This window comes from Pteropus medius, unplaced genomic scaffold (genome assembly GCF_902729225.1).
Source record: "Pteropus medius unplaced genomic scaffold, Ma_sr-lr_union100, whole genome shotgun sequence".
Classification (NCBI taxonomy): domain Eukaryota; kingdom Metazoa; phylum Chordata; class Mammalia; order Chiroptera; family Pteropodidae; genus Pteropus; species Pteropus medius.
In genome coordinates this window covers 3254651-3282148 of record NW_024344377.1, presented here as the reverse complement: position 1 = coordinate 3282148, position 27498 = coordinate 3254651, and the positions used below count along the sequence as shown (strand labels likewise).

Genomic DNA, 27498 nt, shown 5'->3' with positions numbered 1-27498 from the left:
GGTAATGAAAGAGAAGCGGAAGGTTTAGGGGAAAGTACATTGTGAATTATGGACCGTGGCAGGCTTTGTTTCCCTGTAATGACGTCTATTAAAATCTCAAAGTTAAATATTTGGGTTGAAGTAAAGACAACTGGCTGGATTTTAAAGTGTGCTTAATTTATAATACATATTTGTATTGATCTTACTGCTGGAACAAGATGCTGAATAATTCGATATAAGTGTTCTGTGAAGGTGCTATTCCGCGGGCAACCACTCAAGTTAACTGTAAATTTTCCTAGTGGAAGAACGTCTCTTCTTGTGTATCTAGAAAAAAAAAAATATCCATCAATAAGAAACTCAGGTGACTTCTTGATCTTCGTCAAAAAGCAAACGTGGAAAAATTAGCTTAATATAGTATCATTAAAAATAGATTAATATTTTTAATCAGAATAACAGCAATAAAAAGCAGCCAATATTTAAGTGAAGTCTTATCATGTGCCAGAGACTGTTCTGAATGCTTACATGCTTTCTCATTTAATCCCCAAACCCTCTGAGGTTGGTAGGATTATCTTCATTTTACGGATGAGAAATCTGAGGCACAGAAAGTTTGGGGAACATGACCGAGTTCACATAGCCAGCTTGGGTTTGAACACAAGTAGTTTGGTTTTGGAGTCTGTGCTCATAACCATCATGTACTACTGTGTCAAATCCTATTTAAACAAAGATTTATAGTACAAAGACGGTTACTGCATCTCTGTACCATATAATGAACTAGGAAAATCTAGCATTTAGGGAAAGGGTACAACTGTCTACAATGAAATACTGTGCACTCACTCATCAAAAAGTTCATCAAGAGTCATGATGGGATAATGTTTAATACATATTAAATGATAATGCAAGACGTGGATCTGCATTTAGGGCATATCGAGACCTACATAGGGATGTACATGTATGCAAACAAAAAGATGGCGTGAACATGTACCAAACGTGTTAACCGAGAGCATCTCTAAGTGGTGACTACAGATGATTTCCACCTCTGCTTCATGCTCTTGGAACTTGCCGAAGGCACGCATGTTGCTTTCGAAATCAGAAACCAACTACGGTGAGACGGAGGGAGGGGTGCTCACATCCATTTATAAGTCAGATGAGCACACGACCGACCTCGTTGACTGTTTCTAGATAATGAGCCGTGGGCTGGATAAACAGAGAATTCAGAATGCAAAAAGGATAAAAGAGCTCATTTTACTCATCAGACAGGCCCTTTTATCTGATTTTGACTCTTAAATTTAAAGAGACATAATCGAAATGCTAAATGTGAAACTGGGAAAAGGTCAAAACAGGAGTCTGGCTGTGACTTGGTGCAACACTTGTTACACTGGACCAATGAAAACCAGTCGACGATGAAGCGCACAGATTACCGGAGAAACCTTCCCGCTCTTTTCCACTTTCAAAAAACTCCTTAATTCCCGCCAGGAATTGAGCACTTACACTGTCGAGATGAGATGCAGTATAAGGTATTCGGCAGCCAAGCCATCTCCCAGGAGGGCATGCGTGAGGAACCCAAGCAGTTCTGCTCTGATTGGAGATAATTCGGACATGAAACTTGAAACAACTGGAGAAGGAAGGGAGACCTGATTCAGAATAACGCACTCGAATAAGACATCTGAGAGGAACTCGAGGTTAAAAAAAGAAACTGGAACAAAAGCACTACAGGTCGATAGATGACGAGGACAGACTTGCCAACATTAGTCAGTAAGAGGCGCCAATCTTCAAGCTACAAGACAGCTGTGTACCCTCCCCCCATTAACAAAGAGGATAAACATAAAGGACAATGGGGCAAAGAAACAGTGATTATTCTGACAAAGGAGGACCTGACGGACTCAGCTATGCCATGAGCACCCGTCACAGGCAGCTCCACACACGCTGGGGATGAAGTGTGGGTCGCGAGGCTCGAGCTCTTACACTTACAGGTTTTGCTCTGCTCTTGGTTAAGGCAAGCCGGCAGTAACGGATTGATGTGCTGCAGCTTCTGTGCCAGCACCACGTGGATTCTCGGCACTAAGGAAGCGGGAGGGCTGTGCACTCTCTGCTCCTCGGCTGTGTCCGTGCACTCCATCGGGTCCAGGAGCGAGGCGTCCCTGCGGGGAGGAGCAAAGCTTCAGTACACAGATGACGTCAGCTGCGCTGACTGAACAAAGAATGAGAACTCAAGCCACCTGTGCATCGTCTCAGAAAACAGCGCCTCATTTGTTACCTTACGCAGGTTCTAGGCTAGCTGGATGTTATACTGTATTCCATTCTTCCAGAGCGATGTTTGTGTTCAGGATGCTGTCACTGAGCTAAATGGGATATAGTATGTCTACTCATTAGGTGATTTCAAAACACAAATACTCTTTCTTGAGCTATCAGCGAGACAGCAAATGTCACGGAATGTCTCGAAAACAGGGTCTTTTTTCTAGAAAGCTATCAGGTATCCTTTATTCAGTGTGTGGAAAATCCATTCATCTGTCTTGCTAACTGTTTTTCCTAAGTTTTATTCTGTGATATCTCTCTCGAATAGTTGGTATACCAGCAATGAAAATAAAGTGAGTTTTTCAGATTTGCTAAATAAATTAGCAGATGATAGATTTTTGATGGAAACAAATGAGTAAAATGTTTTTAGAGCTTCAGACCTTACAGACTGCAGAGTAATCAATTCATACTACCATCTTCCGTCAACATGAGAACGGGAATCAGCCTTTACACAGTGTGTACCCCGAGCTGGGCGATGTTCTTCACTTCGCACACACACACTCACTACAGCCTCACCACCACCCTCGTTTCCGACGAGGAAACCAAGCTGCTGCAGCCGCGAAGCCCAAGGTCACGCAGTCATGACGGCCACACCAGGACTCTGACCCAGGCCAGCGGGCTCGGTCCGCACACTAAACCACCTCGATAAATGAAGTGACCAAAGCAAGAAAATCATCATAGCAAGAAACAGCCAAGACAAGCCATTATGTGTCCTATTCTTAAGGAACGTTAAGTTTATTTAAAGTTTCTGTTTTGCATCATTTTACTATGGAAAAAAATTAGGTTCTTCCTATGGAAACACTAAAATGAATGTCCGCTATTCGACAAGAAAACTCTGTGTGTGTGTAGGAGGCAGATGTGATTCCTTTCTTTTGGCAACCACAAAACAAAAACAAAAACAAAAACAAAAAGGAGGAAGAGCTGGCTTTTCAGGATATATTGTTAGGTAGGAAAAGCAGAAAAGCGCACATCCTACGCCTCTTCTTCTAGAATAAAATATACATGTATCTACTTATTTTTGCAAGAAAGAAACACAGGAAGAACAGAAACTGAAGCTGGTTCTGCAGGAAGGATGAATGGGAAGAGAGCGAAGCCATGGGGAATGACACTCTTGCATTCTTTTTGCAGTTTTGATTTTGGCAACAGTGTTAATGTTTTCTACACTTAAAAAAATCAAAATAATAAAAATGGAGGAAAAATTCTGAAATGAAACACTCTGAGAACAAATGAACCTAACTCTGTAAAATGAATAATGAAAAGCAGAACTGCACCGAGCGGGGAGAAAAGGACACACCCAAGTAACTTGGGAACACAACACTCCGACCAGAACCTACCCTCATCCTGAAATAAAAAGAACCGGGAACAGACACTGTACTCGGGTTACCAGGGCTGTCTTTTGCAGGGCTATGTATGGGTCCCCGATCCTGAAACTACCCTCTCCATACTGTAGAGCTGAGCAAACGAGTATATTAAGAATGATGGGAGTCAGGGTTCTGTTAGAGAAGGGAGCTGGAAATCTGGACAGGAAACTGGAATGACAGCTGTGGTGTTGGGCTGACCAGGAATCCAGGTGAACTCGCTTTCTGAGACACAGACTTGGAAATAGAGACCTATGTGTATTGTGTGTGTGTGTGTGTGTGTGTGTGTACATATTTCCTAGCTCTGTCCATTAAGTGGGCATAGAAGCAATGCCAACCCAGTACTAGTGAGCACACGAGCACCCAGATCTTGATTTTAAAATATAATTCCTGTTCATTGGAAAAATGGCTGATATTGGGGCCAGAACATGAGAAGTACAAAATGAAGCTGAAATAGCTTAATGTGTCAGAAAATACATGTTCCAAATGATAAAGTCTTGTCAAAAAGGACCCAGAGACTGCTTAAGATGGCTCCCACTAGCCAAATATGGGAAAACTGGAATCTCAAAATAAATAACAGATTAACATCCACAATGACAAAAAAAATCAACTCAATAAGTGGGGAGAAAGGAAATCTCTTCTGCAGAATGCCAACAAATAAATGTAAAAGGAATGACTGAGACAGAAAATTATTGACATAGTAAGTATTGGTTCAAGCAAGAATCACCAACAGATACCAAAGTAAGCTGGTGAAAGTTAAATGAGAAACTAGGTATTTACATACTCTCACTATGTCTCGCAGTAAGTTACCTGTTAAGTACAAAGTGAAAAACAGTAACTTTATAGGACAGCAACCTGGTAGGCACCACCTTAACCAAGTGATCAAAATGAACACACCAGTCATGGGACAAAGTGACATCATATGCCTCCTGATGTCATACACTGAAAAGGATGCATCATTTCTGTGGTATTTCTGCCCAAAATGCATAATCTGAACTAATGAGGAGGAAACATAAGTCAAACTCAAGCTGAGAGACACCCTACAAAACAACTGGCTTTGACACTTCAAAGGTGTCAAGGCTTTCTGCTGTCTGCCACATGAAGACACGAGAAGACAGCCATCTGCAAACCAGGACACCAGCCCTCGCTAGACTCTGGATTTGCTGGGGCCTTAATCCTGGACTTCCCAGTCTCCAGGACTGTGAGAAATTCACTTTTTTTAAGCTAAAGTCTTTGATCTTAGGAAATATGGACTCAAGCATTTAGGGTATTATATATGCAACTTACTATCAAATGTTTCATAAAAATGTACATATTTATAAAAAATGTGTGTACATAAGATTAGAGCACAAATGATAAAGCAAATGGGGCACAAGTGTTGACAACTGATAAATCTGGGTAAAGGAATAAAGAGTTCTTTGTAATTATCCTCTGACTTCTGAAAGTTAGAAATAATATCAAAATAAAGTTACCCAAAAAAAGAGCAAAAAGACCCACCTTTCGTCGTTGTTCAGTACACTCAGCACGGGGTCCACGGAGAGGATGCCGTACAGCTCAAGAACATCGTTGACTTTGAAACAATCCCAGTCTTCATAGACCTGACAAGACACCACACGAAATCATGTTGTTAGCACTAAATAACCCCCAAAAAGCGTAAGCTATTTAGACCTGAAGTAGAGTAATAACACCTTAGAATTTTAGATCAGGAATGCATCTTAAAGCAACTCCTTTAGTTCATAAATTGAGGCCAGGAGAGGTAAAGTACAGGTCATTCTGCTTGCTAGCACAGACGCTAACAACCAAAACACAGGACTCGACTCTCGGGCTAACGTCTGTTTTCAACACACCACACTGCTTTGAGAGGGGAAGGCTTTCCTGAAGGATGATGGTCAGCTCAAACCAGAAACGTGCATTATCTCACAGTCTATTAACACTGAGAAAAGGGGGAAACCCCCAGGATTATGAACTCTGGGCTTACAAACTATGCAATATTGGGAAGGCTAACACAAAACTCAGAGTGGACGTGAGGTTTTGCACAACAAAAAACAAACTTTCACAGTTGCCTGTCATGATGGACTTTAATAACTGTCAAAGCCTCCTACTGGTGAGACCCAACATAAGCATGGCAGGACAAACATTGTTAACAAATATTGTTAACTTTAGAAGTGCTGTTTAAGTTAAAACCACAAATAAGAACAGAAATTCTCGATGATCATTTCTGAAACTGGTATCACTTGTTCATCTATCAGGATTAAAAAACAAGAATAAGCAAGATAGGAGAACTATAAGTAGAATTTTTTTCTTCCATTTTATTTTAAATACAAATGAGAAACTTTCTGATAAGAGAATGGCGAAAACGAAGTAGCTATCAGAAAGTTAGAAATAATATAGAAAGGAAGTAGACATGAATTAAAAAATTGCTCCATTGCTGCGACTGAAATATTCTTTAATTCTTTAAGAATGCTATGGGCAGACAGAAAAATGGCCTCCCAAAGATATCCACATCCTAATTCCTAAATTCTGTGAATATGTTACTTTAAAAAGCAACAGTGACTTGCATAAATTGAGGACCCTGAGATGGGAAATTATCCTGGACTATGTGGTGGGCCTAATCTAATCACATGGGCCCTTAAAATTGGAGACTCTTTCCTACCTCTGGTCAGAGGGAGTTGTGTCTGAAAAAAATGGCCATAAAGATGCACTGTTGCTGGCTATGAAGATGGAGGAAGGGGCCATGGGCCAAGGAAGGGGGGCACTTCTAGAAACTGGAAAAGGCAAAAAAACAGATTTTCCCCAGGAACTTTCAGAAAGGAACACGGCCCTGCCGACACCTTGATTTTACCCCCAGGAAGAGCCACGTCAGACTTCTGACCTAAAGCCTATAAGAGGAAATGTTTTTGTTTTAAGCCACTAAGTCTGGGGTGATTTGTTACAGCAGCAATAGAAAACTAACACAAATGCCGACTTCCTCATTTTAATTTCTGAAACACACAGCACGTCTGCCAGGGCCGGGTCTGTGAAAGGTTCATCACCTTCACAAGGCACGCAGGGCCCTTCTCTCCTGGCAGTGGGAAGTTTAGGTCGAAGGGAGAAGAGAGGCTGAGGGAGTTCAGTTGTTGCCCAGAAGACGCTTCAGTTTCCAAACGCTTTGGCTCTCCACACCACTGAAGACCACCGACGCCTCCTAAAATCAAAGGAGAGCACTGTACTTAGCCATTTCCAAGGCCTTCTGGAGACAAAGAGCCCTCCCTTAGGAGCCTTTCAAGTTTAACATAAACGATGCTTCTGAGCTCCCAAACTTCAAGTTGTTATAGTTTTTAAGGAAATAACACATACTAACAAAACCCCTTGTCGGACCTATAAAGAGAGCAAAGATTATGATGATGATCTGAAAAATTTAATCACTGTTCTTCCTACGATAAAATAGGAACAAATTTCCCCCCCATCAAGTCTCAAGTATAAGTACTTTTAAAAGTTAACTGCCTTGGTATAACATACCTTTTGCTACTTAGTAAGCAGAATAAAACTATACAGCAATAAATTCACTTACCAAATATTTATTAACATCTGCTATGTGCCAGGAATCAGACTAGTTGTTGGGGATACAAAGATGATTAAAAGATAGCCCCTACCCCTGAAGTCGTCACAGTTCAGGGCTGATTACTAATCAGAATCAATATCTAGCCTGCCGTACCACAGAATGTTGCTCAGTAACACAAAGGAACAAACTGTTGACGCCTGCAACGACCTGGATCTCAGGGGAATTTGGGTGAATGAAAAATGCCAATCCGCAAAGTTTACATACTATAAGATTTCATTTACATAACATTCTTGAAATAACAAAATCATAGAGATGGAGGCAAGATGAGTGGTTATCAGGGTTGGAGACTTGGAGAAAGAAAGGGGAGGGGCAGGAGAGGGGGGTATGATTCTAAAAGGGCAACGTGAAAAAACAAGTAATGAACTGCTCTGTATCTTGTCTGTACTAGTGGTCACGTGACATCTACGTGAGTGATGAAGCTGCATAAGCTAAATACACATAAATAGGTGCACGTAAAAAAATGTGCATTCTGAACAAGATCATGGATTGTATCTCTGCCCGTTTCCTAGCTATGATATTCTGCTGAACTTATACAACATGTAACCACTGGGGGAAACTGGGTCAAGGGTACACAGGATCTCTCTTTATTATTTCTCTATTTCTTTATTATTGTATGTGAATCTATTATCTCAAAAAAAATTTTACGAATATTGATAGCCTGAGAGATTGCCTAGAAATCAATGAAACAAGTTAAACTTTACATAAATAATGTACTCAAATAAAAACTTAAAAAGAACAAGAAATAGAAAGGAGCATCGAATTTTTTTTAAGTAAAAAGAAAGAACTACAATATGACCTGGATTTGGTCACTTATTGTTACACCATTAATTTTCATAAACATTTGAGGTGGATGAAAAAAGAAAGAATACTACCATGTTTGTATATAATTACTGTAAAACATTCCAACTTTAAAAACATTAAAATATGCCTCAGCATTAAATACAGTAACACGAACTTATAAAGTAGACTAATATATGGTTAAATGTAACTCACTATTCCTTATCACTGTTATGTTTGCCCTCCAAACCCGATTTAAGAGACCAATTAACTAATTTGTTCTACCTCCTTCCCCTTTAACTTGCCCTGTGATTAAAGGTGCTAAAGAGAAATGACTGAATATAAAAGGAGAAATAAAGACAAACGTATCTACCTGCCATAATAAAAAAAAATTCACTGCACGTAAAGAAGTGTGACTGGTGAAACTGATAACGATATATACCCATCCTGAAATTCCCTCATGCTCTTAGCAAATTTCAACTTTGGCCTCCTCGTTTCAATTAGAATTAGTTGTGTTTTAAGCATGTTTCAAGGTATCGGCCACTACAAACGTATGTAAACAGAACAGAACTGCGACTGTTCTAAGGGTGATCTGCTTTAGAGTTTAAGAATAAGTAATCTAGTATATAACACTTTCATGTTTTTCCGCTGATGTTTTCAGTCTTACTAAATTAAAGTGCCACTATTCCGAAGAGAAAACAAAAAGGATGTTTTCAGATATAAATCAATCATTCTTAGGCTAAAGGACTATGCTTCTATATCACTTAAGAGCTGAGATGAAAATAAAGAGAAAAGACCTTTTTCAGCTAACTATTTGACAGAGCAGCCACTTCTGATTCCTAATTGCTCAGTTATGAAGCACGACTGAGCAGAGTTCTCTAAAAACTCTCAACACTGCCTATAATTCTGATTACCATGAAAACAAGGTTGTCGAATTACTGCCAGTTCCTAAAATGAGAGCTGTATCATATAACAATTAATTTTGCAAACAAAACTAATGAGAGAGAGCCGAAGGCTGAAGAAAGCCTGTTGGCACACCTACCTGTCTGCCTGGCACCCGCATGTTGGTCTTTCTGTTTATTAGGCTGCAGGTCCATATCTTCATCATCTTCGTAACTCCTCTTGTGCCGACTGGGAGTATAGGATGTTGAAGGGCTGACTCGAGCTTGGTTTGCATTAACATAGGCGTTAAATGAAGGGTTAAGAAAAGACTACCATGAACTGAGGATGATCTGAAGTTACGCTAATTACATGACTGATAAAAGGTTATTAACTTGGCAGTTTGGTTAAAACAAGAATGTACTTTTAAAAGGCTGGACTTCCAGTTTTGGTTAGGAGAATAATAGCTCAGGATTATGCCCCCCACCCCAGCTAGTGTAAAGAGCTGTATAACTGGACAAAAGACATGAAGCAACTGTTTTGTCATCAGACAACAGGGAGCATAAGGTTATGATCCTCCAATAAGGAGTAACGCACTGAGTAACTCCACTCTGTCCCCAGCTTTCTCTCAGGGCCATTTTCTAAACTACAACAAAGAGCAGTGGAGGCCCTGCTCTTGCTGGGCAGAGAGAACACGGCACACAGTTCAGGACAGCTGAAGCAATGAGAATGTGCAGGACGGTCCCGGAAGGGGAAGGGTGCCCCTCTAGGAGAGAGAAGATGACCAGAAATCTGTGCGGTCCCACCTGGGTCTTGGGCCAAACACAAGGCCGTGGATGCACGTCAAGATTCCTTGAGTCCAAGCAGAGAACAGCTGCTGGTTGGCAGGAGCTACATGGAGATTCTGGAAATTACACAGCACTTAGAATTGGACTCTGCTGAACATCCTGGGCACTCAGGTGAGACCCAGAAACTGTCTACCTCACGAGTAAGGACCATGTCCCAGGTAGCAGGGGTTGCTCCATACCAACCTTAACAAAGCGCAAAACCAAACCTTGACAAGGTTAAAGTGAACCACGTAAATCACCTGCCCATCAGAACAAAGTGTGACATTCTTGAAATGAAGGCAAAAACCAAACTTGCAAGGTTGTACATCGGCAAACAATAACATACTATCAGTTATATAGGGAAAAGCAGAAAAATATGACCTATAACCAGAATTAAAAATAGTCAACAGAAACAAACCCAAAGAAGACCTGGATATTGATTGAAATTGGCAGACATTAAAAAGCAATTATAACAATTACAATTTTAAAAGTGAGTCAAAGATGAAATATATTAGCAGAGAAATAGACACCATGAAAAAGAACCAACTGAAAAATCTACAACTGAAAAATAAAATACCTGAAATGAAAAAAAAAAAAGAAAAAGAATAAGAATTGAGTCTCAGTCACCTGGAGTACAATAACAAGTAGTCTAACCATCATGTGACTGGAGTCCCCAAAAAAACAAGACACTGAGAGACTGGGACAGAAAAATATTTGAAGAAATAAAGGCTGAACTCTTCCGAAAAAAATGTCAATCCATAGATTCAAAAGCTCAAACCAAACCAAACCAAAACAAAAACCTCAAGCAAGAAAAACACAAAGAAACCCACACCCAGGCACATCATAATCACACTGATGAAAACTACAGAAAAACAGAACATTAGAAGCAGCCAGAAGAAAATTAAACACATTATATACAGGGGAATAATGATATGACTAACCCTTTCATCAAAAAACAACGAAGGCCAAAAAACACTGGATCAATACCACCGAAGTGCTGGAGAAAGTGACTGTCAATCAAGAATTCTACAGCTAATAAAAATGCCTTCAAAAATAAGGGTAAATGAAGACGTTTTCAGTTAAACCAAAGCTGAGAGAATTCCTCACCAACAGATTTGTACTTTAACAAAAAAAAAAGAAAAAAAGCTTAGTGAAAGGATTCCAGAGTAAAAAAACAAAGAGAGCTGTAAATGATAGATATGTACACGAACATGTAAAAGATGTTTTTTTCTTCATTTCTTAATTTACGTAAAAGACAACTGTTTAAAGCAAAAATAACAATATCTTGGGCTCTATAATTTAAGAACAAGTGTAGGACAACAACAGCACAAAAACGGGAGGGAGGGGCACAAGTGGAAATGCACTGCCGTCCAGATCAAAGAGGAATTCACGGGGGAAACTAGAAAATATTTTGAAATGAGTGATAATAAAAACAACAAATCGAAATTTGTGGAATGCAACTAACACACTGATCAGAGAGAAATTTATAGACTTAAATGCTATTAGAAAAGAAGGAAGATTTGAAATTAATGATCTAAGCATCTACTTTGAGAAGCTGGAGAAAGAAATTAAAATAAAACCAAAGAGCAGAAATTGATGAAACAGAAAAAAGTTAAAGTTGGTTCTTTGACAAATCACTGGCAACACTGATCAAGAATAAAAGAGAAAAACCAACAATATTGGAAATGAAAGAGATCACTGATAGCTATCCCCTCGACATTAAAAGAAAAATAAGAAAATACTATGAAAAGCTTCACGTTACCGACAAATTTAAAACATTTTAAACAATTCCTTGTAAGACACAACTTATCATAAGTAACAACAATAACAAAAAAAACTTAAAAAAATCGAACTGAAAATCTTACAAAGAAAATGCCAGGCCCCGAACTCGAAACAACCTCAATGCTCACCAAGTGGAGACAATAAACAAATACCATCAGCAATAAAAAAAATGAACTAACATATGCAGGGGTGAATCTCAAATGCATTGTGCGGAACAAGACATCAGACACAACAGACTCTGTGCTACATGATTCCATTTGTATGACAGGCACAAGCAGGAAAACTGAAGCCACGGTGGAAGAAATCGAGACAGTGGCTGGAAGGGAGGGGAGCGGTGACTCGAAAGAAGGCAGAAAGGAACTTCTGGCACGAGTTCTTTACTTTGGGCTGCAAATCTCTAAAGTATGCCCTTAAAATCCATGCAGTTCTGTGTATATAAACTTTGCCTAAAAGAATTACGAACTAAAAAAATTAAATAGACAAGAAGATGAAGATGTTTCCACATGCTCCGTTCAAAAGAATCAACATATTGTTTTCTCTTAAGAAAATTAGAATTAGTTGTTAATTTGAATTTTTTTCTTAATTATTGTGGTATTCTCTTTTTCAATTATCTTTAAATTTCCTCAATTCTTTTTAACAGTATTTCACTATAAGAATGTACCATAACTTTATCTAATTTCTTGTTGATGAATACTTAGGTTGTTTTATACAGTTTTTTTCCTGTTAAGCTTCGCTGTGGTAAGAAGACTTAAGTTTTTAAAAACTGAAAATCTAAATTTCGTTTTTTTTTTTCCATTTAAGAAAATATCAAGAACCATTCAACAAATAAGAAAACCCAAAGGATATTTCTTTTACCCACGCAGATTCCCCAGGCACTGGGACACAATAGAAAGTCTGCCTTTCCAAAGTGGTAGTTCGTGGAGAGTTTAAATCAACTTCTTGTTGAGGCTGTGATGTACACGAAAAGTATTTTTAGAATTTTACTTAAAAAAATTTAAAAATTAGCAACCACATTTTCATGTTATTTATAAAACCATAGTAAATATTTCACATTATGAGTTAATTAACAAGCAACTACTAAATTCAAACTATTATTTTTCAAAAGAAAACATAAAATCATTTTGTAAGCAATAATCAATATACTTCCTTCCTTCAATCCGTAATACACAGCACCCTATGTTACAAAATTCAATCCTTTTTAATAAACAGGATGCTTTATTTTTTTCAAAGACAAAGCACATAGTAATCCCACTGTTTCTTTCACAGCGAAGCATCAGAATCAGCCTATAAAATAAGAATTTAATAAAATATTCATTACAAGGTAGCTCTGAGATGAAACTTAAGTCTCAGCTACTATTCTCTAGAAAAAGCATATTCTTAGCAAATGCTAAGAATAGGAAAGGACCCATGATACAATATTGAAAAATTACTTTAATAAACATTAATTTTGTAGTACAAAAAAATCTTACAAGTAAATAAGATGTATATTCCATTTTGTAGGGGAGAGAAAAAAAAAGACCCAGGAGACATCAAATTTGAGCCCGAGATAATATGTATAAGCTGAGATTTGTTTCTTTCCAGGCCCAAAGTCCCGTTTTCTTGGTATGGTGCTTTTATTTATGACTCTTAGCAACATAGTACAAGTTGTCTTCTCTTTGGAAGTGTCACAGATAAATATTTTCCTATTTACAGACGCTGACGTTACTGAGCTATAGTGACACTATACTACTTGGTACTAGAGAAGGTTGTGTATTCACATATTTGCCTTAGGCTCCTCGAACAGGGATCCAGTAAGCATTTAAAAGTTGATTCATTAGATGGCACATTTTATCTTACGGAAACACTCTAAAAGAAAAAAGACATTGGGAGACCTTAAGGTCAGCATGTGTTAGATTAAATAAATCCATCTTTCGCGAGTCCATTACTGTAAATAATTGTAGGAAGTTACGTTTCTGTTTAATAAAACCTTTTTGACAATCTTCCAAATTAGGGTTGTTTTTCTGTCCAGATTGTCCCATTGAATTAGAACACTCTGGTCAATGAGGAACAACTTCTGTGACTTAATGGGCTGGTTTTAGGGTTTATAAATCAATCTCTTGAGATTTGAGTAGCAGGAGCCAGACTCCCAGGACATAAAAAGCCCCAGAGAGCCTGATTAAACTGAGCTTGTGGATCTGTAGGGAACCACGCCCAGAAAGGAGGGAACCCCACTCTCCCCACTGAGGTCCCACCTTCCTATGGAGGCTTCCCCCTACTTGGTTAATCCCCACCTGTAATACCCGTTTTCGTTCCAAAAATTGACAATTCTCATTTGTTTTGATAGAATCACATTAAAAAAACACACAAAAAAACAAAATATGGGAGACATTTTCGGAACGAAATTTTTGGACATTTTTGGACATGCTAATTTTTTTTTTTTACAATTAAACCATTAGACTTTAAACTTTCCCCAGTGACAACGCCAGGAATGTTGAACAGGTGTCTGAATAAAATTAAATTTCATTCTGCGTGTTGTTCATTTATTATCAGAAAATCTGTTTTAAAAAAATGCAGATGTACTGTGGTTCCTCTCTAACTGCTTTTCTAGTAAGTTTCTATCTCAACTGTCCCTTTTATACCCACTGTTCTGCCTCCTTCCCTCTTCCATCATTGATGTGTTAGAGAGCTGCTATTATTTCCTTTTATCAAAGAGAGCTTATTAAAAACTTTTCTCTCAGGAAAAGAAGGAAGAATATAATTAAATTTAATTAAGCAAGTGTTAAGCCCTAAGTTAATCTTCCACTTTCATTTTTAAAGAATTAGAACCCGTAATTTTTTAAACCAAGTATACAGACATTGAGGAAAGGAATTTATAATATTGTCATTTACGATATTCCACCTAAGAGATTTTTAAAGATCAAAATATATCATAGAAACAAAGGCAAAGAAAACATTCCACATGACTTCTTAGACCTTATTCATACACAAAGTAATTAAATTTAAGATCAACCAAAGGAAAGTAATAAATTCTCTGCTTAGAACAAATTCTTATTAAAAATGTCTTATATATCTTAAGGATACATACCCCACACTCTGCTACATCTCTATATTTTCCAAAATGAAGAACCTGTGACCCAAACAAAGGATAACAGTATCAGTATACCTGAATCAAAACTACCATAAACAACACAAGGACAAAATTAATACCACTAATTATAAAGAGACAAGTTCCATGAAAGAAAGAAATACATACACGTGCTTTTGTGTTTCGGTTAACCGTTTCATAAACTCCCATGTAAAACTCAGGGTCAAACATATCCTGAATCATGCAGCGAAACTTCACAAAACTGTTAGGTTTCAAATAATGAAGGGGAACCTCATTCAGTGATGGTACCTTAAAGGAAAACAAGCAATTGAGGTAATAAAATATTCTGTCTATAAAACATTAAGCTCATACACATCCACAGACTTTATATCCAGATCCAAACCGCAACACACATGCACAAAATCCTCCCCTTTAGGGAGCCGATAATCTCACAGTCGACATAACATAATTGCTGGACAAAAGTACTTCTGGGTTCTTGCAAGTTTGTATAAAGACATTTGACTACAATGTAAAAAGATGCTTTTCCTTCAGAACACTTTTCAAGCAGCAGAAAGGCATTTGCTTTATTGAGTTCTCTTAACTAGTACACGCTAGTTTTTTTTAAATAAAGGTAGTCATCGAAGCTCTCACAACTACGGACAGTTACTGCCACCTAGAGGTACCAATACAGACACACTTAATTGCTTGAATTTAAGTTGAAGTTGCAAGAGACCAAAATCTTTTAATACATATGCACTTAAAGCAGAAGCAGTACACATTAATTTATATATTTTTAAATCATATGTGGATTACTACTCTGAGAAAATGGAAGTCAGCCCCACCCTCTCTTCCCCTCCAAAACTAGCAATAAACTTACCCATTTAGGAGCATTATTTTCCTTCAGCTTTTCTTTAAAATATTCAATTACTTTCTTCTCCCAGTCAGGATTAACTCCATTTTGGGCTGAAAGACAAATATACTTCATAAAGTTAAAGGTACAATATGTAACAACAGACTGTTCAGGTGAGTCACACATTCGTGTGAAGCATTCATTGCACAAGACACGAAAGCAGCTGCCCCACTGGCAGGTTGGGTGTTACAAATCAGGGCGATGCTGACCTCCCGCAGGTTCTCGGGAGCTAACGCCACCCACGGAATGAGACATGACGGGACCCAGACAAAGCAGCGGTTGAATCGTCATTTGTAGAGTGCATTGCTCTTTGAAAACATTTTTATATATTTTTAAAAAATGTTATAACTACCCTGAGCAGAAGTTTGTTTTTTGTTTTTAATATTTTTATTTTGGAATAATTTTTCCAAAGTTGCATAAATAGTACAAAGAACACCCATATCTTTCCTTCACTTGCTTTTTCATTTGCTTGCTCTCTCTCATATTTTTCTGACCCGTTAAGAGATTAAGCTACACACATCATGTATTTTTACCTTTAAGTATTTTGACGTGTATTTCCTAAGAATAAAGAGATTATCTCACATGACCGCAGTACTGTTTATCAACCTCAGGAAATTCAAAATTGACACAATACTTTTAATCTAATCTACCACCCACATTCCGGTTTGTCACTTGACCCAATGCTTTGTCTCCTTCAGTACAAGACTCTGCCTAGCATCACTTATTGCTTTTAGTTATCATGTATCTTTAATCACCTTTAAGCTGGAACAGTTTCTTAATCTTTATCTTTTATAGACATTCATATTTAAGAATACACGCCCTTAAAAAATAGAATGCTCCTCATTTTAGGTTTCTCTGATGTTTCCTTGATTAATTGCAGTTATGTATTATCAGTCAGACCACCACATAAGTGATGCTGTGTCCTTGCAATGGTACCATCTGGAGATCAGATGTCTGTCTTCCTGTCGATGATGTTAAATGTGATAACCCGGTCAGTGATTTCGCTTCTCCACTTCATAGGGACTTTCCCCCCTTTGAAATTAATAGGTAATCTGAGGGAAACATTTCAAGACCATGCAAATAATTTTCATGAAAACTCATTGCCCCCAATCTAGATTTACCATCATCGATGATTCTTACTGCGAAATGACAAGAAAGGTGTTTTTAATGTCACGTTAAAGATAAGAAAACCGAAGCTTTGAAAAATGAGAGGAACTGGCTATGACCAAAGAGTGAATTATCGACAGAATCGGGAATACCTATTTTGGGGAATAAGAACCACCGAACTACACAGCTGGCCAATACTTTCACCATTTATATTCATCACACAGGTGCTATGGAGATGTGAAGTAAAGAAATTTTGTCTATATTTGTTATGGAGCCAATGCTGTCAGAAATACTCATAAAATCCTGCTAACACCAGGCCTGAGTAGGGCCTCCAAAGGCTTTACTTAACTGAGCGAAGGCTAGTTCTGAAAAAGGAGTCGGGGAAAAAACTCTTAAGCGATTCTGATGTGCGACGCAGTTTAAATCTGCTGGCAAATTGGTCCCAAGGCCTGGTTCTGACCACTAGCATCAGCATCACCGGAGTAGTTGTTAAAAATACAAAATTTTCAGCTCATCCCACACCTACTGAATCAGAAACTCTGGAGGTCCAGCAATTCATTTGTTAAAATGCCCTCTAAGTGACTCCTGAGAACCACTGTTCTTGATGAGTGCCAAAAATGATTACTGAATTGGATAAAAAGAATGAGTTTTGCTTCTAGACAAAACGATTGTTTAAAGACTTACATGCAGCCATGACTCCCATACCATTGCTGCTATTCTGACTCCTTTTGTGTAAGAAACATGAATATGCCACATAACAGGTGATGAAGCTTCCTCAAAGAGTGACTAGGAAGTGGTAAGTTACTTTTAAGTAACTAACACGTACACAAATGATATTCTTAAGTAAAAGCCAGCTAGCTGACACATATCTGGAACTGCCTGACAAAGGACTGCAACAGGTAGGTCCAAAAAACTCAAGCACGCAATAACTGCCCATTATTTATTAAGCCTACTGTGTGCCCAGCTCTCTATCAGGTTCTACAAGGATCTTGGAGCTGAAGGAACTTAAAGCAAAGATAATATATGCGTGGATAAAACAACAGCCAAAAGCAAAAAAGAAAAACTTTGCAGGTCAAAGAATCTCAGAAAGGCCTCTGATGGCGGAAGCATGTGAGCTGGGTGAAGCAGAAGTGAAACATGCTGAAGGGCCTGGGACTGGCATATTCTAGATACAGAGCAAGGAAAAGGATGAACACTACCAGAAATTCAAGTTCCTGGAGCGCTCTGTGCCTGGAAGCTGCGTGTGGCCGAGTTCTGCCTGGAAACTGAACCATCCCAGAGGAAAACAGAAAGGTAGACTCTCGTAGACACAGACAGTTCAACTCTTTGGCTGTGACTGAGCCTGACACACCAGCCCACTCATGAATTCTGTTGCTATGTATTATTAGTCTTTTCTGGTTTAAGTGGGACCAAGCTTGGTCATTTGCAAACAAGAGTCCTGTTTAGCACACATGTACCACTCCATCATATTTCCTATGAATTCTTGGCCATCTGAATTTGAGCACCACTGCACTCAATCTTGCTCTAGTTTAGGGGGTCAAGAGAACTGAGGCATTAACTCTGTGTATTCTAGATGTCTGTCTTTTGTCACATATGTGTAGGGCCAATATTTTCTCCCAATCTGTAGCCTTCTTGACATTCTTAGTGGTGTCTTTTGATGAGAAGTTTTTCACTCCGATGAAGCCCAATTTATCAATTTTTTTCTTTAATGGTTATTAACCCCAAGGTCATGAAGATATAATCCTGTTTTTTATTTTTCACATTTAGGTCTGTAATCCATATTATTTCCCCCCCAAAAGATTATACTTGTTCCAGCATTATTTAACTTTCTAGCACTAAATTGTTGTCACACTTTTGTCAAAAATCAATCCACTGTATTTGTTAGTCTACTTCTAGATTCTATGTTACATTACAGTAATCCATTCGTCTATATCCTATGCCAATACCACGCTGTCGTAATCACTATAACTCAATAGTAAGTCTTAAAATCAGGTAGCTAAGTTTGTCTTGATTATTCTAATTCGCAACATTTCTACATAATTTTGAAAACCAACTTGTCGACTTCTGTGTAGAGTCTGCTGGAAAATGACAAGGAAACAGATCCTCCCGCTGAGCCTCCAGAAAGGACACAGTCCTGTGGCCTTGATTTTATCCTAGTGAGACACACATTATTCCAGCCTCCAGAACTGAGATAATAAATTTATACTGTTTTAAGCCACTAAATTCATGGTGCTTTGTTACAACATAAATGGGAAACTAATAATGTTTTTTCAGGATTTGGTCTGTTTCCTCTAAGTTGTTTAATCAACACTCACAGAGCTGGTTTTTCGTACTGTCCTCTTCACTCCATCCATTCTATGGCGATAGCTCCTCTTTCATTCCTGATGTCAGTAATTTGTATCTTCTTTTTTACTTTTTATTCCTTGCTAGTCTGGCTATAAGCTTATGGCTTTTATTGATCTTTTTCATTAAAAAAAGAAAAGCAGCTTTAGGTTTCACTGATTTTTCTTTTTTTCTTGTTTTCAATTTGATTCACTTCTGCTCTTTATTATCTCCTTTCTTCTGTATGACTTGGGTTCGTTTTGCTCTTTATTTCTAGCTTCATACAGTAGAAGCTTATATTATTGAGACATCTTTTGCTGATAAATGTACTCAATGCCTCTTAGCACATCTTTGGCTGTAGCCCACAAATTGTGATGTGCTGTGTTTTCATTTTCATATAGTTCAAAACATTTTAAAATTTCCCTGGAGACTTTTTGATCCATGGATTGTTTATACGTGTTATTTCCACGAGTTTGAATTTTGTCATCTTCTGTTACTTATTTCTAATCTAATTTTATAATGGTGAGAGAACATACTTGAGGATTTCAATTCTTTTAAGTTTAATTTTTGTTTTTATGACTCAGGATGTAGTTTATCCTGCATGATCCATGTACACTTGAAAAGTGTGTATTCTCGTTGTTGGGTGGTGTTCCACAAACGTCGATTACAACTGCTGTGCAGTTCTTCTACATCATTGCTGATTTTCTATCCCCTAGAGTTCTGCAGAGTCCCAAGAGAAGAGCAGTAAAATCTCCAATTATAATTGCAGATCTGTTTATGTCTCTGTTCAATTCTGTTGGTTTCTACTTCATGCATTTTGAAGCTCAGTCGTTGGGTGCATTTACATTTATATCTTCTCTTATGATGATGGATAAATGTTATATACATTTGTTCAAAACTGAAGAATGTACACTGCTAAGAATAAACCCTAACATAACTATGAACTTTGGGTGATAATAATGTGTCAATGCAGGTTCATCAATTCTGACAAACACATCATTCTGGTGGGAGATGCTGATCATGGCGGAGGGTGATATATGGGAAATCTCTGTATCTTGCACTCAATTTTGCTGTCAATCTAAAGCAGCTCTAAAAAAACAGTTTTCAAAAACCGGAATGGGAGAAAAGTAACAGAGATGCAAAAAGAGGTAAAATATATCTTTTTAGGATGATTATAAATTATAACAAAGTAACAGTAGCTAATGTCTAATGACCTCTTGAGACTATGCCAGACACTATTCTAAGCACTTTACATGCATTTTCTCATCGAATCCTTACAACAGACCTATGGAATCTTATTCCCATTCTACAGATAATGACATTGTGGTAGAAAAAAATAGTAATTAATTTTGACATGTTCACACTCAAAAGTTAGGAAGAGGGGCCAAATAGCAGCCTACCAAAGAAGTGACACAGTTGTGTGCCCCAGGTGCCAGCAATAAGGAGATGCATTTCCTGCAGAAAACTTAAAAATAATAAAAACTAAAAGTCTGTTTTTATTATCGCCACTCATTTGCAATTCTAAATAATATCAGTGATAAAATATTCTTCCTTGGAAAATCTTTTGTTGGACTAAATCCTAAACGACTGTTCTTACTTCTGAGTTCTAATATATATGGAAGTGTCAAATTAGCATTTTTACCACTCGCCCTGTAATAAACATTGCATTCTACATGTAGACTAATTCAGTTACACAGTAGTTCCCAGCACAGACTCTGCTCCGTGCCTTGGTCTGGACAGTAGAGCTCTCAGTGATCCAACAGCCTAAACTTGCTTAGGGAATGGTTTGTGCCCCAGCCCCTGTGGCACTCGAGAGTCCTATAAGTACACAACAGAGTGAAGTAAACCATAACCAGTGACTATAAAGACGAAGAAACTGAACTTGTGTTACTTTAATTCTATTTTCTATGAGACAACTTAGAGTTTTTGTGTTTAATATTTAAAACAGTTAAAACAGTGTGAAATGAAGTGTAGTAGGTGCAATCCGGCTCACATGTGAAATATTTTGCTGAATTTGAATACTATCTTTAATACTGAAATGCATTCTTCTTAAACTGTTATTTGCCTTAAAACTAAAGAATGAATAAAGAAAATGCATCAATAACATCAGTGGTAGGACTTGGTAATTACATTAGTTACCAGATAATTGTTTATATAAAATATTATTATATCAAACTATAACCGAAAGACCAAAATTCAAACTATTAATAGCTATAATACTTCTGAGAAAAGAATTGAGCTCTTTTTGTCTTGCAGGAACTTGGGCAGTTATTCTTAATTCAAAAAATTAACTATACAATTAAAATTATTCAAATCTGGTGTACGGCCATGCCACTCTGAACGTGCCCGATCTTGTCTGATCTTGGAAGCTAAGCAGGGTCGGGCCTGGTTAGTACTTGGATGGGGGACCACCTAGGAAGACCAGGTGCTGTAGGTGTTAAAAAAAAAAAAAAATTAAATCTGAGGTGTGATATCCATGCAACATGAAATGACACCAACACAGCAGAACTCAAAAAACAAACAAACAAACAAAAAAACAAAATAGGGTTGGGGGGGAGAAGACGGAGAAACACTGATGTCTGGATTGATTGTGAAACACGTAATAACCTTCAGCATTGCGCATAGCTTCAATTCATGATTATTACTGAAAGTAATTCTTAAGTAAAAAGAAGGGAGCTGTTAAAAAATCACCCACCTACGCAGCCAAATACTCAGGGTATAGTCCCGGAGTTAAGCAGTTGGCTCTAGAATCTACAACCTAAACTTTCTCTATTATCAAAAGTCCTAAAAGCACTAGAGATTCAATGCCATCTTTATCAAAATGCTAACTGCCTTGCCCCGCGCCCCCCCCCACCGGAAACGGACAATCTGATTCTGAATTCACATGGAAATGCAGGAGACTCTGAAGAGCTAAAACTATCCAAAAGGAACAAAGTTGGAGGACTCACATGTCCCGATTTCAAAAACTTAACTATACAGCTGCAGCAATCAAGACAACATGGTACTGGCATAAGACTAAACACAGAGACCAATGGAATGGACTTGAGAGCTCAGTAATAAAGCTACACATCCACAGTCAAGTGAGTTTTTTGGACAAAGGTGTCAAAACCACTCAGTGGGGAAAGAACAGTCTTTTCAACACATGGTGCTGCGGAGCTTCTGGTGAATGTACCAATATGCTGGGAGGGCAGCACATCCCAGTTCCCTGGAGACAGAAGCTCCTGCACCAAGGACCCTTCCAGACCTCACCTACGTACCTCTTCATCTGGCTGTCCATCTACACACTTTATATCGGGGTCCCCAACCCCCAAGCCATGGACTGACACTGGGCCACACAGCAGGAGTGAGCGGCGAGCGAGCCCAGCTTCACCTGTATTTGCGGCCACTCCCCAGCGCTAGCATCACCGCCTCGGCTCCACCTCAGATCATCAGGCGTTAGATTCTCACAGGAGCACTGGTCCCTGGGGCCAGAAAGGCTGGGGACTGCTGCTTTATACCCTTTATATCAAACTGGAAAATGTAAAAAAATAAACCGAAAACAAACGGTGCTGGGACAATTGGATATTCACATGCAAAAGAATGAATCTAAACCCCTACCTCATATCGTGTAGAAAAATTAATTCGAAACGGGTCAAAGACCTAAGTGTAGGAGCCCAAACTACAAGACTCTCAGAACATAAGTGTAAATCTTTGCAACCTCACATCAGACAACGGAGTTCCTAAACACGGCACCATGTGCGGACCAAAGGGGACCAAAGGGAAAACAGGTTAAGGAGGCTTAAGCGAAATTAAAAACTTTCATGAAAAGACACTATCAAGAAAAGACAATCTACCAAAAGGAGGAAATATTTGCAAATCATATATCTGATAAGGGTCTAGCATGCATGCGAGTATATAAAGAACTCTTGCAATTCGACAATAAAGACAAAAATCCAATTAAAAATTTTGCAAAAGATCTGACTAGACATTTCCCCAGACAAGATATACAAACAGCCAATATACATATTAAAAGATGCTATTACCATTAATTAGAAAAATGCGAATCAAAACCACAAGATACCACTTCACACCCACTAGGATAGCTGTGACTAATAAAACGACAGAAAATATCATTCGGAGAAAATGTAAGGAAGGAAACCTCTCAAATTGCAGGCAGAAATGTAAAAGGGTGCTGCCACTTTGGAAAACAATTTGGCGGCGCCTCAAAAAGTTAAACAGGAAATCATCCTATGACCCAGCAATCTCATTCCTAGGTATATATTCCCCAGAGAACTGAAAACATTCACACAAAAAACTTATACACGAATGTTTATAGCAGCACTATTCACAACAGCCAAGAAGTAGAAACATGTGTCCATTCATGGATGAGTGGATAAAGAAAATGTGGTACGTCCATACAGTGGAGTACTTTCATGCAACAACACAGATAAATCTTGAAAACAGTATGCCAAGTGAAAGAAGCCAGGCAAAAAAAGGCCACATGTTGTATGATTCCATTTATAGGAAGTGTCCAGAACAGGTGAATCAAAATAGATTAGTGATTGCCAGAAGATGGGGAGGGGGCAACTGGGAATGACTGCTAACAGGTGTAGGGCTTCTTTTTGGGGTGATGGAAATGACAGTGGTGATGGTTGTACACCATTGTGAATATACTAAAATCCAATGACTAGTAAATTTTAAAATGGTGAATTTTATCTTCCATTAGTTATATCTCTATGAAAAATCCTGCGAAGAAAAAAAAAGAACTAAAAGCAAAAAGTTAAAAGTGGTTATCTCGGTGAGGGATGGCCATCCTTTTACTCTTCAGGTTGTTTTTCTGTAACCATGTACAAGTCATCATTTAATGATTTGAAATTTCATATGTACATATTTGTGCCTTTTGCCCCAGCTACCCAATCCATTCTCCTCTGAGAACTTGCTCCGCCCGCTGTCGGGGTATGGGCCTCAACAGTTGTGTCCTGGCCATGGCTGACTAGTGCCACGAGTGGACTCCTGACTCCATGTTGGCCGATCAGATTCCCTAACTGGTGTGGGCTGGAACTGAGAACAAGTGAATTTGAGAGCTGTGGAGTCGAGATAGGTAGAGTGGCTTGGATTTCTGCTAGCTTTCCAGTTCTGATCCACTCAGTGTCTCAGGATACCAAGCTGCCCACCCTGCCTTTGGGTTCTACAGCCCTGTAACAAACTGCTTTTCAGTGACCTACCAAGGACAGGATGGCAGGAGAAATCCGAGGTGGGCACAGACAAAACATGATTCTGCTTAGAATCATGGTGACAATAAAGCAGGCCAACTTTTAGTCAATTTTCTTGCTGCTCTAAATTCTCTAAAATGCTAGAAAATACTCCTCCCTGCCCTCCTCCACATACCACTGCTCTTTTTTTGCATGAGATACTCTACTTCTAGTTTTGTCAGATTACAACCTAATTACTTCGAATATAACCAAAAATAGTGATCTTGACCCACCAACAATCTAAAGAAAAAACAGTAAAAGAAATCAGAGTTGATAAACATTCCCACTTCTGAAATTAACAGCAGTTATTAATTGAGTCATTAATTCAAGTAAAGAAACTTTTTAAAAAAAATTCCTGCCTTTGCTTAAGGGAAGCAATTTGATATGGGTCACTAAACGAGCAATCACTGTGGGGACTGGCTCATTAGCCTTATGCTCATAATAAAGCCCTACAGAGCTCTGCTGAACCAAAGTATTCCTAATCTTAATTTAAGCCTATAAAATCTTTTTGAAATTGGAATTGAAACATTATAAGCATTTTATCAAGGCTTACAGAAAAAAATTACATATGAGTAATTGTAATACAGCAGATACAAACTCAAAACACAGACTGGTTCACAAAGATGCACGGACTCATAATTATGATTAGCCACACACAGAATTTCAGTTCCTTATCCGAACCAATAAAAAGGAATCAGGATTTGTACGTGAAAGTAACTCACACCGGGTATGATCGTGAATTCCCCGAATCAATGTAAGATCTGTCAACACTGTCCTAAGTTTAACATTGGTCACAATAACCATCCCAATTTATACCACTTCTGATTGGTAAATCAGTCTTTTTCCACTGCCTCTGTTCAACAGATGTTCACAGAGCACTTTTGGTGTACAAGGTGTATTCTAGGCAATGAGGATATACCGTGCATAAGGCAGATACAAGCCAAGAATTCCCAGAGTCAAAATCCAGCAAAGGAATCCAAGAAACAAGTAATTTCAACAATGTGCTTTACTTCCTCATTTTCAGGACACATAGGATCGTGGAGTAAAATGGAGCGGAGTACCTAGCTTAAGTTCCCAAAGGAAGAGTAAGATCTATTAGCCAGGTTAAGCGGAAGTGAGGTGGAAAGGGGGGACTAGGGAAAGGAAAGAGCTGATGCAGAAGGCCTAGAGGCAAGGCTCAAAGTCAAAGAGCTGAAAGGGGGTTCAGTATGAGGGGAAACGTAGTGATGAGGTCTGAGCTAGGCACAGGTGGAAAGGCATCATAAAGCACAACAGACATGCATTACTTTTATGTCTGGGTAGGAAACAGATTTAAAACAATTTCCTACTAAATCAAAACAAGCCCACAGGTTTGAGAGGCTTCTCACACAAACATACCCATGTAATGGTATTCAATATATTCAGTGACAGGAACATGCTGCAAAAATATGTAATATACTTCAGAACAGCTTCTACAAAAAATCATGACTACAAGACAGTATTAGTTTCCACAAGGTCCAGATCCACACATTTCACAAAATTTACAAACTACTATAAAGTCTGTATTTTATATTCAAATTATATCCTTTTTGTATTATGGGTCACATACTTAGCAGACAAAATGTTAGAAAAATAGATTAAAATCTATATCAAATATAAAAATCATCTCATCTATCTAGCACAACTAGGATATGGGGGTATTTTTCATGAATAAATTTTCTAAATATCAGTAACTGGAACTTCACCCTTTACGCATTAAAACTTTTTACTTTTGAAGGATTTTCGTATAAAGTATCTATGCGTCTGCACCCCCGGAAACCAACTGTGCAATTTAATTTTCATTCCACCTTTCGGGACCATTATTTTGGACATCGGTTATGGGTTCCAGTATTCACTATCAACGTCAATTACTAGGATTTAGTGGAGGGTTATCTGCCCCTTCCTCAAAGCACACGTGGATGGATATACAATGATTTTTTTGTTTTTTTGCCCTTCCCCCTTTAACATATAGTTTATTTCTTCTGTCAGTGTTCACTGGCAACAATCAGGATGCCCATCTAGATCTTCTAATTTGCTGCCTCTAGTTTAAGCCTGGGAAACCAGATAACTAAAGTAGTTCAAATTATAGAGAAAATGAATAAAGTTGCTCAGTCCCTCCTACAAGAAATACACACATTTTACGACACCACTTTTGACGACGGGACTACTTAGCTTCTTATTGGGCGTTCTTACTATTATCCCACGATGCTCTTAATGAACTAAGGCCACTCTACAGTTCTAAGTTACGTCCACCCAAGTCAGGTGCCCCGGATCTGACAGTGATTTTTTTCGTTGGGTTTCCCTCCACCACTCCTCATTGCAAAAAGACGTGAGTGAGGTGTCCAAATGCCCAGCGTACGCTTAGCAGAAAAGTAGTATAACAATACAACCGTAACTAAAATGAACTAAGCTTGTCCGCAGCATTCTAAGCTCTTTCTAGACTGTAGGAACTCGTTTGAGTAGTTCATTTCTGGCTAGCTCTGGCATATGAGGAGCTGTATACGAGGCAGGTTTTAAAATCACCCTCAGAGAAAAATTAAGCTGTTACACCAAATCTTATCTCGAAAAGAGAGGATGTGTGTAGCAGCAGTTAGAGCCAACTTCTGCTGCGAGCGAGCGAGCACGCACTCCCCCGACACACCGGAAGTTTTGAAATACCCTGCAGGCTTCCCCCAGGCAAAGTGCCTTTCCTTCTCCCCATCTCTGCGGGCCCTCGCAACGGCTCGGGGACCTCGCCGCGTCCTGCCGCACGCGGGGCTCGGGCCCCCGGGGGAGCCACCGCAGGGGCAGCGCGGCCGTCAATCACGGCCGGCCGCCCGCTCCGCGCGCCGTAACCTTGGCCGCCAGGGAATCGCGAGTCGGGCAGGTGGGAGGCACCTGCGACCGGGCCCGGGAGAGGGGTGTCGCGGCGCCGGCCGGCGCAGGCCCGGCTGCCGTCTCGGCCGCGCGAGCCCCCGAGGCAGCCCCGCGTGGGGCCCGGCCCCGGCTCGGCAAACTCGGCGGCCCGCCCGGCCCGCCCCCAGCGCCGCCACTCACCGAAGAAGCCCTGCACGATTCCGAGCGGCTGGCTGAGCCAGTCCTCCCCGCAGGGCATCTCGCCGACGGGCCGGGGCCAACACGGCCGGGCGTCCAGCGCCGCGGCTCCTCCTCGGGGGGCCCGGCAGCTCCTCGCCCGCGCCCTCCCACGCAGGGCGAGCCTCGCGGCGCGGGCCGCCCGGCCTCAGGGAACAGCGGCTGTGGCGGCGGCGGCCGGGGAGCTGCAGGAGACCGGCAGGCTGCGCGCGCGGGCCCCCAGCCTCCACTTCGCACAATGGCGGGAAATAGGCGCCGCCGACCGCGCTGCCTGCGACC

At 39.4% G+C, this 27498-nt stretch overlaps 1 protein-coding gene and 1 pseudogene across 1 annotated transcript in view; one reads left to right on the top strand and one right to left on the bottom strand.

Moving 5' to 3' along the window:
• MCMBP (minichromosome maintenance complex binding protein) overlaps window positions 1–27498 on the bottom strand; it is a 34881-nt gene extending 7383 nt beyond the window's left edge. Inside the window, exons 1-11 of the mRNA XM_039870853.1 lie at window positions 27184–27498; window positions 15437–15522; window positions 14728–14868; window positions 14560–14601; window positions 12342–12443; window positions 9050–9194; window positions 6662–6813; window positions 5127–5227; window positions 1948–2117; window positions 1468–1591; window positions 186–303 (exon numbers count right to left, since the gene is read on the bottom strand). Of these exons, the coding sequence (XP_039726787.1) occupies window positions 186–303; window positions 1468–1591; window positions 1948–2117; window positions 5127–5227; window positions 6662–6813; window positions 9050–9194; window positions 12342–12443; window positions 14560–14601; window positions 14728–14868; window positions 15437–15522; window positions 27184–27241 (1239 nt within the window). The 5' untranslated portion in view covers window positions 27242–27498. The remainder of the gene's footprint in view (window positions 1–185; window positions 304–1467; window positions 1592–1947; window positions 2118–5126; window positions 5228–6661; window positions 6814–9049; window positions 9195–12341; window positions 12444–14559; window positions 14602–14727; window positions 14869–15436; window positions 15523–27183) is intronic.
• On the top strand, window positions 21217–21335 carry LOC120608906 (uncharacterized; annotated as a pseudogene).